The sequence below is a fragment of the Meles meles genome, chromosome 7, assembly GCF_922984935.1.
Source record: "Meles meles chromosome 7, mMelMel3.1 paternal haplotype, whole genome shotgun sequence".
Classification (NCBI taxonomy): domain Eukaryota; kingdom Metazoa; phylum Chordata; class Mammalia; order Carnivora; family Mustelidae; genus Meles; species Meles meles.
The window spans coordinates 76,911,957-76,929,094 of NC_060072.1; the positions used below are offsets into that span (position 1 = coordinate 76,911,957).

Sequence of the window (17,138 nt, forward strand, 5' to 3'; positions counted from 1 at the left end):
CCTAACATGAAATCTACCCTCTTAACAAATTTTTAAGTGCACAGTATCATCGTTATCCATGGACATAGCTTGGCTATTGTGAATAATGCTGTAGACATCTCTTTGAGCTCCTGATTTCAATTTTTTTTGGATGTATACTCAGAAGTGGGATTTTTGGTGGCTCTATTTTTATTTTTTGAGGAATCTCTATGCTTTCTTTCTTTCTTTTTTTTTTTTTCATAGCGGCTGCACCAATTTAAGATTCCCAACTATGCACAAGGGTTCCAATTTCTTCACACCCCAGGCAGCACTTGTTATCTTTTTGACTTTTTAATAATAGCCATGCTAACTAACAAGTGTGCAGTGATAATGATAGTTCATTGTGGTTTTGATTTGCATTTCCCTGATGATTAGCAATGTTGAGCATTTTGTATATACCTGTTGGCCATTTGTATGCCTTCTTTGAAGAAATGTCTGTGCCAATCCTTTGCCCATTTAAAAAATCAGGTTAGTTGTATTTTTGCTATTGAGTTGTAGGAGTTCCCTATATATTTTGGAAATTAACCCCTTATCAAATACAGTTTCAAATATTTTCTCACACTCCATAGGTTGCCTTTTCATCTTGCTGATGGTTTCTTTTGCTGTGGAGGAACTTTATAGTTTGATGTGGTCCCACCTGTCTATTTTTGCTTTTGCTGCTTGTGCTTCTGGCATCATACCCAAGAAATCATTGCCAAGACCAATGTCAAGGTTTTCTCTGTTTTATTCTTGGAGGTTTATAATTTTTGGTCTTATGTTTAATAAACTTTGAGTTAACTTTTTTTAGTGGGAATATAAGGATCCAATTTCATTCTTTTTCATGTATGTATCCAGTTTTCCCAACACCATTTATTAAAGAGATTATCCTTTCCCTACTGTGTCTACTTGGCACCCCTGTCAAAGGTCAGTTGGCCACATACCTGCAGGCTTTTGTCTGGGCCTCTCTATGCTGTTCTATTAGTATATATACTTAAATTTTATATCAGTGCCTTGCTGTTTTAAGAAATGCCATCAAGATTTTGGTAGGGATTGCACCAAATCTGTAGAACACTTTGGGTAGTATGGACATTTAAACAATATTAACTTTTCAATCCATAAACATGGGATGTTTTCCATCTGTCTGTGTGCTTTCACTGATGTTTCATATTTTTCACTAGAAAAGCCTTTCACTTCCTTGCTTACGTCTATTCTTAAATGTTTTATTTTATTTTTTTGGTACTATTGTAAATGGGATTCTTTTCTTAAGTTTCTTTTCAGATAGTTTACTGTTAGTTTATAGAATGCAACTTTTTTATAGGCTGATTATGTGTCCTACAAATACTGAGTTCATTTATCAGTTCTAATAGTAATATTTTTTCTCATCCCTTCATTTCTGCTCCATGTATGTCCTTAAATCAAAGTTGAGTCTCTTGCAGACTGCATAGAGTTCGGTTTTGTGATTTTATCCATTTAGCCACTCCATGTCTTTTGATTGCTGTACATTTACATTTTGGTTTTCTTTTGATTCACCAGAAAGTATACTTAAGAGAAGGGGAGAATATACTCATACTGCCGAAAGAGTTAGGAACAGAGCCTGTAGCAGGTATAGTAAACTTGGAATTTCTCTTGTTTTTTTAATCTTAAAAATTCATTAAGAGTTTTACATTTTATTTTATAAAAAATATGTTTGTATTAATGCTTTATATTTCTTAACTTTAAATGCCGTAGAAAGATACATGAGTTTATTGTGTGACTCTCACTACTGCTAGATACATGAATTTGAAAATAAATTTCATTTTATTCTTTATCCCCATAAGCACCAAAAATTAATCTTTTAAGACTTTTCATGGTTTCTAGGGCTTTGCAGTATGCATTGGCATATTGTTGCCCTTTGCAAATAGATCTAAGTTTAAAACAAAATCATATTTTATGCTACCATTTCTTCTAATTAAGTCTATTTTAAAAGTATTATATATCTATAATAAAGTAATTAAAATGCTACAGAAATGTGTTAAATAGAAAGTAGAGGCTGATCACATCTCAATCCATCTTCAAGGAGATAACACTGATATGTAATCTTCGGATTCAAATTATATTTTAAATGTATTAAAGAACCTTGCTGCTTAAAGGAACCTGAGGATGAATCTTCTTGTAAATTGCATAATTAAAACTCTTATTATTAAAAGCCTGTTAAATGTCTTTTGTCAAATATAGGCAATCTATAATTTATATTTTAATATTACTATGGTAAATCTGCGAGAGAGGTGAACTGTGTCAGAGTTTTGAAATTCAAACGCGTTCCCCTGGAATCTTTGTCAAAGAATTTTCTGGGATGGTGTTTATAAGATTCCTAATAGGTTGGTTCAGATTTGTGGGATATTCTCTCAGCTTATCATTAGTTCCCAGGAATAGAGAGGGGAACAAGACAAGGTAAGAAACTGACTCAGGAATGTTTTATTTGAGTAGTTTAATTTTGATATACATAACGAATTAAATCCTAATACTAAATAAAGGGATACATTTAAATATTCCAATACAACATGACATAGTAATTTTTCTGTTACTAAGCTGCTACCCAAACTACTTTGGGCAGTTTAATGAAGTGACTGACTATATCCACAATCATATGTAGTTTCCTTGCACTTTCTTTTATATGTGTTTACTTCTGGAATTAAGATAAAAGGGTTTAAGTCTGTAAGGCATCATAACATAGTTACTCGGAGTAAGATTATTCTGTTTGGAATTTTAGCTCCACCACAAATGGCCACTCTTACATATCCATTTTGTCATCAGGAAAATAGGAGTAATAACATTACTGACACCTCTTAGAGCTGTTGTGAAGATTAAAAGAAATAGTCCAGATGACATCACTGAGCATATTGCCTGGGATGGATTATGGACTCAAAAATAAAACTTAATTTTAGTTGGTTATCTGGGTCTAGATATGTAGATACAAAAATCTAGGCAATAGGTAGCAATTGATAGAATTCTCTTAAAAAATTGAAATGTGACAGCCTTAAAACAGGTAACTGCGTAGGCACAAGAAACAAATGTCTAGTAGTTAGGAAACAAAATGTATTATTTAAGTCAAGTGAAGAAAATAGTAAACTTTTCACGACAGCTTGAAAGATCATTGATATCTTCACTAATTAGATTATTTTGAAGTAATAAGCAAAAAAAATAAATTGCAAATATGTTTTGAATGACTTGAAGTTACTGAGGTAGAATTCTAGATGAAGAAAAACCTTTGAAAAAGTGATCTAAACAGGAATGTGAAAATAGTAATTGCCATATCCGAGAGGGCACTGAGGTTAGCCCGGGGTTGAGTAAACCCCACTTCATTACAACCACGTCTATATAAACACATGGTTTGCTTAACATGTTTCTTCCTACCATTATTAATTAATGAGATTTAAGCACAGTGTTATAGACATTAGCTCTCTTAATAAATTCATAGATGGAAAGGGTTTCTCTGATTTTAAATTTGTTTTCAATGTATAACATAATGGTGATACCTATCTTTTGGTAGATATGATAGTCTTATGTGTCAACTTGGTTAAGCTATGGTAGCTAGTAGTTTAGTCAAATACTAATTAAGGTATTCCTGTGAAAGTATTTTGAAGATATATTGAATATCTACAACTGGATAATTTTACATAAATGAAATTATCCTAAAAAATGTGGGTGGGCCTCATCCAATCAGTTGAAGGCCTTAATAAAAACTGGTGTCCCCCCCCCCAAGGAATTCTTTTTTTTTAAAGATTTTATTAATTTATTTGATAGGCAGAGACCACAAGTAGGCAGAGAGGCAGGCAGAGAGAGAGGAAGGGAAGCAGGCTCCCTGCTGAGCGGATAGCCTGATGCAGGGCTCAATCCCAGGACCCTGGGATCATGACCTGAGCCGAATGCAGAGGTTTTAACCCACTGAGCCACCCAGGTGCCCCAAAAAAGGAATTCTGAGTCAACACTGGAAGGATATAACATCCTTCCTGAGTTTCTACCCTACCAGCTTGCCCTACAAATTTCTGATTTGCCAGTGTTTGCCAGTGTTTGCCACTGCATGAACCAATTCTTTAAAATAAATTTATCTATATATCTACATATATATATCTTATTCTGTTTCTCCTGAGGACCCTTAATGATACAGTAGTTATCAATCACAGTGACATTTTCTACAGGTCATTAACATTGACTAAGCATTATCCTTAATAGCTCCTTTAGATTTCCTATTACAAACTTACTTATTTTATTTTATTATTTTTTTTTTTTTAGAGAGAGAGAGAGAGAGAGAACACATGCAAGTGGCAGGGGATGGACAAAATTGTGAGAGAGAATCTTAAGCAGGCTCCATGCTATCATGGGGCTCAATCTCACAACCCTGAGATCATGACCTGAGCTGAAATCAAGAGTTGGACACTTCACTTAACTAATGGAGCCACCCAGGTGCCCCATTAAAATGTAGTCATAATGCATGGCATACATAAAATTCAATTAAATTAACACGTGTGGATTTATCAGTGAGTGTAAAGTACTGGGCTTTATGTTTGCTTAAAACATATGTATTATAAGTTATATTTTTATCGTATTATTACAAATATTAAATATAATTTATAATCTAATTTTAAATGTAACTTGTAACTTACATATATAAATTTAGAGATACTTATATATTTAATGAAGTCATAATCCCTGTCCTCGGTGAGGAAAAGATCTACATGCAACAACTGAGTCGGATCAAATTAGTGTTTTGACAGAGGTATTCATGTACAATTCAGAAACCAGACATAATGACTCTATGACCAGAATATAGCACATCTGGGAGAATGTGGAGGGAAATGACGTTGGATGGGTGGTGGTAGTTGGATACTGAAAGTTCTTAAATACCAAACTAAAGTGTTTGAACTGAAATTTGTGACAGGGCATCAATGGATGTTGAGTGGGATTTTTACATCTTCTGAAATGCTATTCTCCAGACAACTCTATGAAAGGAAAACTGGTCAGACAGGAAATTAGAGGCAGGGGGCCAGAAAACCTCAAAATGGCACATAAAACTTTCAAGTTTCCGAAACATGATGCTTTGGGTCTTGACTCACAGAACTGTTATCTCAATATTATCTTAAAAGTCAATAGTCTTGGGGCAGCTGGGTGGCTCAGTGGGTTAAACCCTCTGCCTTCGGCTGGGGTCATGATCCCAGGGTCCTGGGATCGAGCCCCACATCGGGCTCTCTGCTCGGCAGGGAGCCTGCTTCCTCCTCTCTCTCTGCCTGCTTCTCTGCCTAGTTGTGATTTCTCTCTGTCAAATAAATTAAAAAAATAAAAAAAATAAAAGTCAATGGTGAAGATTAATGTATACCGGGGCGCCTGGGTGGCTCAGTGGGTTAAACCCTCTGCCTTCGACTGGGGTCATGATCTCAGGGTCCTGGGATCGAGCCTCGCATCGGGCTCTCTGCTCGGCAGGGAACCTGCTTCCCTTCCTCTCTCTCTGACTGCCTCTCTGCCTACTTGTGATCTCTGTCTGTCAAATAAATAAAATCTTAAAACAAAAAAAAAGTCAATAGTCTTATCACATAGATTCCAGTTCTAAAATGAGCATAATTATTATTCTATTTTAATAAAGATTTTTATTTATTTATTTGAGAGAGAAACGGGTGAGAGAGAGAGAGCACACGCACATGAGTGGTGAGAAGAGGCAGAAGGAGAGAGACAAGCAGGCTCCTGCTGAGCAAGAAGCTCGATGTGGGGCTCGATCCCAGGATACTGGGATCATGACCTGAGCCGCAGACAAACACTTAACTGACTGAGCCACCCAGGTGATGGCTTATTATTATTATTATTATTCTTAAAAAAGAAGAAGAAAAAGAATTCTTTGAAACATTTATAGAAAACTATTATAAATAACTAAACCTTTATCAATATAGAAAACACACTTTTTAAGAAGAAAAAAATCAAATAAAAAAAAGTAGGGCAATACATTTGTTTTTGACTTTATAAAAATATTTTTCAATGACCACTATCTTGACATATACAGAATTCATTTATTAGATATTTGTTAAATATTTACCTCCTATATGATGGGCAGGGTGAAACACTGATAAAATGCATTAAAAGTAACAAAATGGTCAAGGAGTTTTATTTAAACAGGGCTCATACATACTACAATTCTCATGATTTAGAAAAAAACAGTAGCTTGTCTTTTAATTGATAAATATTTTGGATGGTAATTTGGGGTCAGAAAAAAATCACCTGTCTTAATAAAAAGCTTAAAAAATAAAGTAAATGTTATTCTCAAAGGTAAAGTAAAAGAGAAAAGCATTTCTTACAAAGCTTCGTAATAAGAGTAGATACATGGAACTTCACATCATATTGGAAGGAAAGATGACTCCCCAAAAGCCATATCTTATGTGTTTCTTATTTTCTCTCATTAAAAAATAACAATGAAGAATTATTAAATTACAGATTATTGTCAGAGTCTGAAAGTATTAGCTGGCAACTACACTTATATTTGAGAATTTTTTTTTAAATGCTGGACAAAACATGAAAAACGGTAATCGGACAATGGTGAGTCTACAGTTTTAGATGGTATATACAAATGCACCTAGAAATTTTGCATCTTGAAGTTTAACTTCAACAGTAGAGATATCCAGGGTAAAAGATATAAAATTAACTGGTAAGCACTCATGAAAACATTTATAATAACCAGCATGAGTTTGCACAAAATAAGTCCTATCATTTTTCCTCTATCTTTTTATAGAAGACAGTGATCTGTATGGTCGTGTGTGAGAGAAAATGAGAGTCAACTATAATTTATTTTGTGATAATATTATTTTTTAATATTGCTTCATTTGACAACTCTCAAAAAACTAGGAAATAGAATATAAATAAGACTATTTATATAGGCTAATACAATTAGCTAGGATATGGTTTTCAAATTATAGGTAATGACCCATTAGTGGATTTTTGAAATCAATTTTGTGGGTCGAGACCTATATTAAAAAAAAAAAAAAAAAGTAACAGAATAGGACAACATAGAAATGAAGAGGAAATAAAGATAAGCATAGTTTTACTTCATAAATAATCCTTTTTTAAAGTTGTGTGTGTCCAGGCATGAGACATGAAATTCCTAACTTAAAACAGACTGTTGGTGAAAATGTTTCAACAACCTGAGCCATAGGGTCACACTGAGAGAATGGTCATCATTGTATCATTGTCAACCTGAGATGGACTTCCATGGATGAGTTTAACTGGGGTCAGCCCTGGGTACAGGGGTATTTTAGTATAGTGTCTGTGTCCCAGATAATGGAAAGTAGAACACATTTAAGTCACTTGTGATGTCCAATATGGAGATGATATAGTACCAGAAACCTTTAAACAGAGAACTGAGGTTTCTTAGCTCCTTTAGGCACTGATCAACTTATCCAAATGCAGTATACTTTCAAGTTCTGACTACATATTGGGAAAGATACAAAAGCTACACATTTTTCATTTTCTAAACATAAGGCAGTGTTTCAAAGGATCTGTAACTGGGTCAAACTTTTTAGGTATTTTAAAAGTGGTGTCTAGTTTATTTATTTATACACTGGTGAAAAAAAAGATTAGCAAATGTGTATAGATTGTTACATTTAAAAACTCTTTCCAGAACATGTAACTGGAGTCATAAGCAATTATATTCTGATCTCAATATTATGTACTATATACAGGTAGAGCTCTGGGAATTTTTAAAATTAGCTATTATATTAATTTCAAAGAGGTTAAAATAATGTGCCCTATATATCACTAAAAGGCTTTAGTTGTCTTCGTAGGTCTGTTATTACTTCCATGCTGCTATGGAATGTAATATTAGATTGAAAGATTCACACTGTTGAGATGATAATCGATCTTCTTATTGCTCTCATGGCTGCCTTTTCAAAGAATAAAACTCTTCTTGGTTGAACAAATACAGAGCCTGATATAACTCAGTGTATACTTTTCACTTGAGATTTTGATGTCAAGTTCTTAGCAACGTGAGCTCAGTGGTGACTCTTTCTACTGTATCTTTTTCCTCACTTTCTTGGAGGTAAATGAGAAGAAAACACCTTTGATTTGTGGAGTTACGGTAACAATACTACTATAATTTCACTGCAGTCTGTTACACTGGCATAAATCCCTTGTCTACTTCTACTTACCTTGCTACATGATTAATTACAGGAGCAAAGTTGGTTGGCCCATACAGTTGTACAGATTTCAGACTCCGATAATAAGCCTCCATAACCCCCTCAATGCCATCACAGTAGGGGTTTTGAGGGTTCCCATTCTGTAGAATTGACAGGCAAAAAAGGAGTAAAAATTAGTAGTGTCTGTAAAGATCAACTGAAAAAGAGAAAAGATAGGTTGACACTCAAAGACGTTTTGGAAAAATAGTCATTTACATAAGAGTAAAAAATAATAAACTATGTGGTCAACAATAGATGACAATGTATTATAAAAATTGTGATATAATGAATCTAATATATAAGCATAAAAAATTGATACTCTCCAAAAGAACCACAGAATACTCTAAATAATCTTGAGAAGCTGAATATTCAACTTTTTTTTTTTTTAAGATTTTATTTATTTATTTGACAGAGAGAGAGAGCACAAGTAGGCAGAGAGGCAGGCAGAGAGAGAGGAGGAAGCAGGCTCCCCGCGGAGCAGAGAGCCCGATGCGGGGCTCGATCCCAGGACCCTGAGATCATGACCTGAGCCGAAGGCAGTGGCTTAATACACTGAGCTACCCAGGCGAGAAGCTGAATATCACAACATTCTATAATTAATGTCTTCATTATACACATGTCTATGTCATCTAGAGATGAATGTATAAAAATCCTTATAAGAAGCAAATAAAATATTAACAGTGGTTAAATCGGGATGGCTCCATATAACTGATGACTTTCATTTCATTCTTTAAACTGTTCAATATTTCCCAAGTTTTCTGTAGTGACATCTATTAACATCAAGAAAAAAAAAATCACAATCCATTCACTTCTATGTTATAGATGGAAAAATACAAAATATTTGCTACATGCATATTTTTGGGTCACAACTCATAACCCCAAGGATAGAAGGGGTCTGAGGGAATGTAATTTGGTGTGAAAATTATCAAGACAAGGTAAAGGAAAAGAATCAAAGAAACATTCATGTTCTCCAAGGCAAATGGAGCTTGCCACTAAGTTCTCATTCTGAAGATGGCACACTGAAGGGCAACTTCATACTTGGAAACCTGGACTAGCTTTTTTATACCTCGAATCCTTTATTATTATTAGGTTCAGTTCTCCTAGTCCAGATTTTGCAAATTACACAAATAAGATAGTAATTAGTTATCTATTACTTTGTAGCAAATTACCCCTAAAGTCAGTAGCTTAAAACAATCATTATTTATTATCTCAAACATTTTTTGGTGTCAGCAGCTTAGGAGGTGGTTCTCGAAGCATTTCTCATGAGTTTGCAGTCAGTATGCCAACCTGGGCATCTGAGAGCTTGATCAGAGTTGCAGGATCTGCTTCCAGGAAGGTTCACTTATATGGCTGCTAGCAGGAGGTCAACGTGGTCTTTCTAGAGGGCTGCCAGACTGTTCTTACAACCTGGCAGCTAATGTCCTCAGAATGAATAATCCAAGAAAAACAGCAAAAAAAGGAAGCCCCAACAGCTTTTATAAGCTAGTCCATAAGATGCATACCAATACTTCTACTTTAATCTCTTTGCTAGAAAGGTATCACTAAGCATAGGCCATGCTCAAGGGAAAGGGAATTAGACTTGACCTCCGGAAGGGAGGAAGGATTAAAAAAAAAAAAAAATGTGGGGGTGCCTGGGTGGCTCAGTGGGTTAAGCCGCTGCCTTCGGCTCAGGTCATGATCTCAGGGTCCTGGGATCGAGTCCCACATCAGGCTCTTGGCTCAGCAGGGGCCTGCTTCCCTCTCTCTCTGCCTGCCTCTCTATCTACTTGTGATCTCTCTCTGTCAAATAAATAAATAAAAAAATCCTTTAAAAAAAAAAGTAGATATATTTAAAATACAATAATTTCAACATGCACATTTTTATCTGAACAATCATAAGTGACTGGTAATTTCTAAATAAAATTTGTTGAATTCTATATACTAAGCTGTATATTACAATATTTCTATATATTAGGCATTTTCTATGACAACCCTAAAAAAAGTAGATAAAATATTGTCATTATTCCCATTTTACAAATGAAAAAATTAAGGCACTGAGAGTTTAGTGTGCCCCAAAATTACATAACATAAATGAGAGGGCCAGTATTTGAACTCATAAAGTCTAAAACTTCAGAGCCTAATCTCTCTTTTTACAGGTGGTGGGTAATGGGGAGGGCACGTTTTGCATGGAGCACTGGGTGTTGTGCAAAAAGAATGAATACTGTTACGCTGAAAAAATAAAATGGAAAAAAAAACACACACACACACACACACAAAAATATTTTATTTATTTATTTAAGAGAGACAGCGAGAGCATAAGCACAACTGGCGGGAGGCAGAGGAAGAGAGAAAGGGAGAAGCAGACCATGCACTGAGCGGGAAGCTCGATGTGGTTCGATCTCAGGCCCCGGGATCATGACCTGAGCTGAAGGTAGACGCTTAACCAACTGAGCCACCCAGGCACCCCCAAGGGCCTAATCTCTTAACCACCACTATGCCACCATGTTTTGAAATCCTAAGCATTTTGAAAGACAAGAAATCTCAGGAAACCAAGACAGATGCTATCAACCACTTCAATTCTGCCATTTGTGTGAGAGGGATATATACCCACTTTTTCCTTTTAATTTTGTCTTTTATTCAATTTTTTAAAAATTAACTGACAATCATGTAAGTTTTTAAAAACGTAAAAATAAAAAACCTCTTATAATATATAATAAAGACATTCTTATAGTTTTATATTATAAAATTGGTTACACTGATTGAAATTATAATTTAAAAATTCAGTATTTAGCACAAAGCAGTTAATGATTGCTTTTGATGTTAATCTGAGCTGACCTATCTAACTTTCCTTTAAATACAATTTTACAGTATTATTTTCCCTTGATAAGCTATGAGGCTAGTTAAAATTAACACTCATTATTGATTTTGAGCAAGTAAAAATGTATTCTATATCTGCCTTAGGGGAAGAAATACAAACCAGGATGGTTCTGAGCTACTTTTTCATCATCATTTTACCATTTTAACTAAAGGTTTTTATTTCTAGAAAATAGTATATTTTCTCTATTCCTGTGGACTGAAATTACAATAAGGTCACCATTTTTCTCACCATTTCATTTCTTAGTGGAAAGATAGTCATTGGATGCTCTATTCATCATTATGGAATATTTAAAGCACTGATTTCTGCATTAGTCCTAATTCCATAATAAACTGCTCTACGAATTCCTCGTATGCTTTGAATGATAAGAACATATGACATAAAATTACACATTCTTTTTAATTTATAGCTATTAAAATGAGACTTTCCTCTTAATGACAAAGTTGTACTGAGTTATAAAAAGATTTTTTTCAGGTCTGTTTAAAAACTCATTTCACAAAATAATTATGTGTGTTAGTTAATAATTACTAACAAGCAATTAGTTTTTACTTGTTAAAACAAATTAACACAAGCTTATATGTGACTCTAGAACAAAAGCAAAGAACAGGATATTTCTGAAAATAAGCTCATTGATTTTGTTTATTAATGAAGAGGGCAGCATATGCCCTATTTTATATTTCCCTTTTAATTAACAACCTTTCCCATTTATAAAATAATGAATGTTAATTTGTAGAAAACATAGAACATATAGAACAGAATTCAGAATGAGCACTAATCCCACCACACAGACTTAAGTGGGGAGGAATGTCCATCTCTCATCCATTTTTCCTTCCGTTTGACTCCCTGAAGCCTTGTACTGAGGATTTAGATTCAGTTCCAAGAGAGAAGACTATACAGTCTGTTGCTGCCTAGAGCCCGTAATACTTTTCAGCAGGGCTAACAAAGGGCTGAAGAGAAGCTCTAAGGAGTGGTCACTTTTCTTTTTGAAATGTATCCTTTGCTACCTAGAGGTTGCTTAGGTGGGGAAAAGTTGCAAGAAGTCTCCCTTTTATTCAATAAGCAAACATCTGTTGAGCTTCTATTTCATGCATACAGTCTTAAGACCCTTGGTTGTTAAACCATTAGCATCTAGATAGAAGAAAAGACATACGTATCAATACTAAATTGTGCAGATTTCTATAAATGCCAAAATAAGGGAAAAGTCGGCCAGCACTTCTAGAGCTCTAGCAGGAGAAATCAGTTGGCCAGGTGTAAGCATTTCTCTATTGATCATGGCAGGAGACTTTCTTTAAAGGGTCACTGGCCACATGCCCATTATGAATACCTCCTCTGAAGCTCTACACTACTATATTTCGTTGTAACAACTTAAGGAGTCATCAGAATCATAATGGGACGAGAGCAATGACTCCCTTTTACAACCTTCGTGCTCATTTTTTATTTCCTGTTCTTTTTCCACTATGGGATATATGTATATGCTTATTCATATTTCATAGGAAAAGATAGGGTTTATCAGAAACCCTTTTGATTAACAGCAAAGAAAACATTAAAAATTACATTTTCCTTTTCAACTTTCAGCGTGCGCTAGCCGTAAACTCACCAACTAGGGATTATTTAATTTTTTAGAAGGGCTCCCTTGCTATCTGAAAGATTATTTGAACTTGGTGTGATAAATAAATATTTATGAATCTGTATCACAAACTGTTACCATGAAAATATGAGGGTTTGTTAGGATGACAGACTATATTAATAGCCAGACATGGGACTGGTTTTCCTATTTGCCATTTCAGCACTTATAAATTGATATATACTGCAGTGTTTAGAATTAGGTTAGCAGAATACTGTAGCAAAAACTCAAATCAAATATTCTCTCACTGAAGACCTACATAACTCCTCTGCCTTACTTACCCCAGAAAACGAAAAAATGCTTTGAAAAAAATTAATTGGTCAGTGCAGTTAAAGTTCATTCATTAGTATCATTATTGTTGTCTTCAGCTTCAATTTAAGAGATGATTTTTCATATCCTTAAAGGGGTATGAATCTCTACCCTGTAAGTATTTGAACTGGGTTCAAAGAATTGGTTAAGATGCAAATAATAGCAAAAAAATCCTTCCTTGGCAATAGACATTTGCATAGGTTTTTGTTACAAGAAATGAATTTAGAGGTAGGGAAAGCAGAAAAATAGAGGATTAGAGAGAGATAAAAGGGAAAAAGTCACACACAAGGGTGAGAAGAAGTGTATGGAAGGAAAAATTAATAAACCTCATTTAGTTTAACATAATTATTCCTTTTCTTGAGCTTTAAAATAGCTCATGACCTTTTTCCTGAGGCACTTAACTTAGCATCACATGAGTGATTCTCATGGTTTTATAAGTTTCTGGGAGATTTTAATTCTCTAAGACACAACAAAATCCCAATAGATATTCATTTTTATATGACATTGGGAATGTGGCATGTGGGCTAATTCATGGAAGAAAGAATTAAAGCCTCCAGCAACCTTTCTTGCAGTTGCGTGCACAATAGAATAGAAAAGCAGGGAAAAGTATAGAAATAAAAATGTAAAAATACGACTCTGAAAAGATATTTAAGGAAGCTTAATCATATAAAAGTTCTGGATATATGTGTGTGTGTGTGTGTGTGTGTGTGTGTGTGTGTCACAATCAATATTGTACCATGGCGAAAATAAAGCACATATCTAAGAGGTGGGATTGATTATAGGCACTATTATAAAATGTGCTTTAGTAGCAGTTGAAGCACATGCATTCTGTAATAAGACTGATCTGGGTTCAAGTCCTGTCCTCCACAATCTCCTGTCTTCTGGAATCCTGGTTCACTCCTGCTAGGCTGCTGAACTGAACTGCACAATACTCGGGCAGGCACTCTTCACTGTATTCAGTATGAGCAGCATTTACTAGAGTAGTGCTGTGTGATAGTCATGATATACCTACCACCTAGAACTTCTATGAAGATTATGTAAGAAAAGGACTGAAAAGTATTTGGCTTCATACTCAGTAACTACTCAATAAATGGTAGTATTATTGTTTATTTTTGTGTTTCGCTTGAGAACTTAAAAAAAAATCTCTATGTTTATGCATTGCTATTGTAACAAGAATAAAAACAACAAAGGCCTACAAAAATAATGGGGATGAAAGAGGTTACTTCTGAAATGTATAGAGGGTAGGAAGGCACTTCCAATAAGAAAAGCTAGAATTTTTCCAAAATGATAGCCAACCATTCCTATATTGATTTTCCCATTATTTCATCAAAAAGTACAGGGAGAGTAAGGCTGACCGGATCTGTAAACATCTCTGTGGAGTTTATTTTGAGGGTAGAATGTAGTACATTCACACAATATGGACTAGATCTCTATAAAGTAAATATTAACTGGGTAACTATTTATTCCAGTCATATCTACTCCATTATATTGAAATCATAATTAACTATAGCCATAATTATTTTTTCACATTAAAAAATAATTCTAGCCATAACTATTCCTTTATATTTGAAAAGAAATGCCATTTTCTTAGATGGCAGATTAAGACAGGCACACATTCTTTGAGATAGCCTCCCACGGAGAGGTGATGGTTTCTTGCAAACGGGCTGGCCTTAGTGACTTGCTTGAGCAAGCGAATTTAGCAAAAACAGCTTTCTGAGATTTCTAATGCTAGAGTATAAAGAGCCCTACAGTTTCTGCCCCAGCCTACTAGAGTACTAGTATACTCACTCTGGGGAAGCTGGCTGCCACGTATGAAATCTGACTACCAACTGGCCATTCTGTGATGAGGTCCATGATAACCACATAGATGGACAGGTTAGAGGCAGAAAAAGGGACAGATGTCCAGGCAGCCCAGCTACTTCAGTCATCCTACCTTAAGCATCAAATAAGAGCAGAGAAGCCATCTTAGGGAACGTGTTAGCCCCTGAGATGTGACATGGAGAAGTACTGAGTCATCTAACCCACAGCAGAATGAAGCCCAGATATATGGTTCTAGTTGAACAATTCCAGCCACCTCTAGCCAATCAAGCCATCTTAGGTAAGGTCCTAGACATCTTGAAGAAACATACCACCTCTCACTGTATTCTGCTCAAATTCCTAACCCCCAAATCATGAATATAATGGCTACATGATTGACTACAGTGTTAAGTAGTGAGCCAATATTAAAAGATGCAACAAATTATTTTTTTTCAAGAGATCAAATCCTTGATATGTACGCTTACCAAAGCAAATTCATGAGATATCCTTCCATCTGGAGGCAGTTTTGCACCAAAGCCTAGAGCCGGGAACATTTTATCACTGTCGTAATCTTGAACGATTTCTCCCACTGCTTTCAATGCCATTCCATAGGCGTTCAGCTGGTAAGGATTCATGTAGTGGAGAGAAGTGGGCTGGGCAGGGTTGCCTGATGACAGAAAAAATATTTCAAATATGACTGATCAGGCTAAAGATGGCATTTTTTGGGACATATTTCTTGATGCCTATTTCGGAATGAAATACCTAAAATTATGTTTTCTGCCTACATCCATACTGTGTCAAATAATTTCTTTTTGGATGGAGATTATAACATAGAAATATTTATTACATTATATGAGACATGTGGAAGGCTTTCCAAAGATATGCCAAAGCATATGCAGATTTTTTCAAAAATTATTCCTCATTGTCAGTGGCACAGGCTATTCCTGAATCTCAGTTACAGAAGAAGTATTAAAGTACTTTTGTTAAACTGATTTTAGAGTCATCACTGTTTAAAAAAAATCATGTGCCTTTAGCTTGAACCCTTATGCTTATAATTAGAGAACTATAAAGACTTCCTGAAGTTCTATTACAAAAATAAATTGAGTATTTGCGAAATATCTTAATTTAATCACTTAAAAAGGAAAGCATAGTGATTTTCAAATTCAAGCTAATTAAATATCTATACCTGAAAAATGATTCAGCATATCCAGCTAGACATTAAAGGAGGAGCCCCGTCCAGTCTTGCAATTTCCAAGACAACACCTATAAAATGTCTGCAATAAATTCTACCACAGTGTTTACCAGAAGGACAAAATGAGATTATGTGTGTGGAGTGATTAAAAATAATAAAGCACCATAGAAATGTAAGGTTTAACTGCAACTGTTATTACTGTCTGGGTCAGCCACAAGGTTCTGAAATTTCAATATACTTATACTATGCAGGATGTTGCATTTGAATAGAGATGAATATGAGAGAGAAAGTAATGTAAGTGCTAGCACTCAAACACATTGAGATTCACATTGAGTTGCCCTAATTACCAGCACAAAGGCTGCTTGAAAGTCCATTTAGTTTCTTAAGTGAAAATGGAAAGTTAAATGAAACTTGTAATAGCATATAAAGCTCAATTCTACATTAAGACATTGCCTGAAGGAGGAAAGCCTCAGGGCACACAGTTCTTTCCTGATAAGAAAAAAATAATAACAATAAGCACTTGAGATCCAGAGAGAAACAAAATTAAGGAGCGATCTCCCCTTGGTGTATAATACACATAATTATACACAGAACATTTCTGGTCTAAAAATAATGCATTGCATAAACGCATTTCTATTTCCAAAGGGTTACCAGCATTCAATGTTTAGTTCCACATGACAAAATTTCTGAAAAAGTATCTTCTGACCAAATGGCCTTAACATTCATTCCCCTCAATTTGACTGAACTTTGGAAAGGGTTTCTTCGTAACTATAGGTCCCTGACCTTCCTTTCTTAGAGCCTTTGCTTTAGAAAACTTGTAACTGTAAATTCTTTCTCAGCCATCTTTGAGATGTAAATCTACAACCCAGAGCGCGTGCTTTCTCAGGGACCCATTCTGTTGAAATGCACTCATGGAGAAAGTCGGAAAGTGGGAGCCCAACTTAAATAAGTGCTAATAAGCAAACAGACCAATGTCCCCTCTAATGTCCCTTAGCACTTTTCCATTAGATCACGGCAGTATGTAAAATCCCTCTCACCTTTTGTTTTGGAGGCACTGGGTTCAATTTTCCCCTTATATGGCAACAGCCTTGACCTCTGGAAACAGTCCTGAATAAAGTCTTCTTTGCCTGTTTAAATTATCTGGTGCAATTTTGCAATGACACTTTCTTCTGAAGT

The 17,138-nt window shown here is 35.0% G+C and overlaps 1 protein-coding gene across 1 annotated transcript in view; it reads right to left on the reverse strand.

Annotated features, from left to right (window-relative positions):
• CPNE8 (copine 8) overlaps positions 1-17,138 on the reverse strand; it is a 220,448-nt gene that overhangs the window by 21,564 nt on the left and 181,746 nt on the right. Inside the window, exons 15-16 of the mRNA XM_046013749.1 lie at positions 15,256-15,437; positions 8,160-8,287 (exon numbers count right to left, since the gene is read on the reverse strand). Of these exons, the coding sequence (XP_045869705.1) occupies positions 8,160-8,287; positions 15,256-15,437 (310 nt within the window). The remainder of the gene's footprint in view (positions 1-8,159; positions 8,288-15,255; positions 15,438-17,138) is intronic.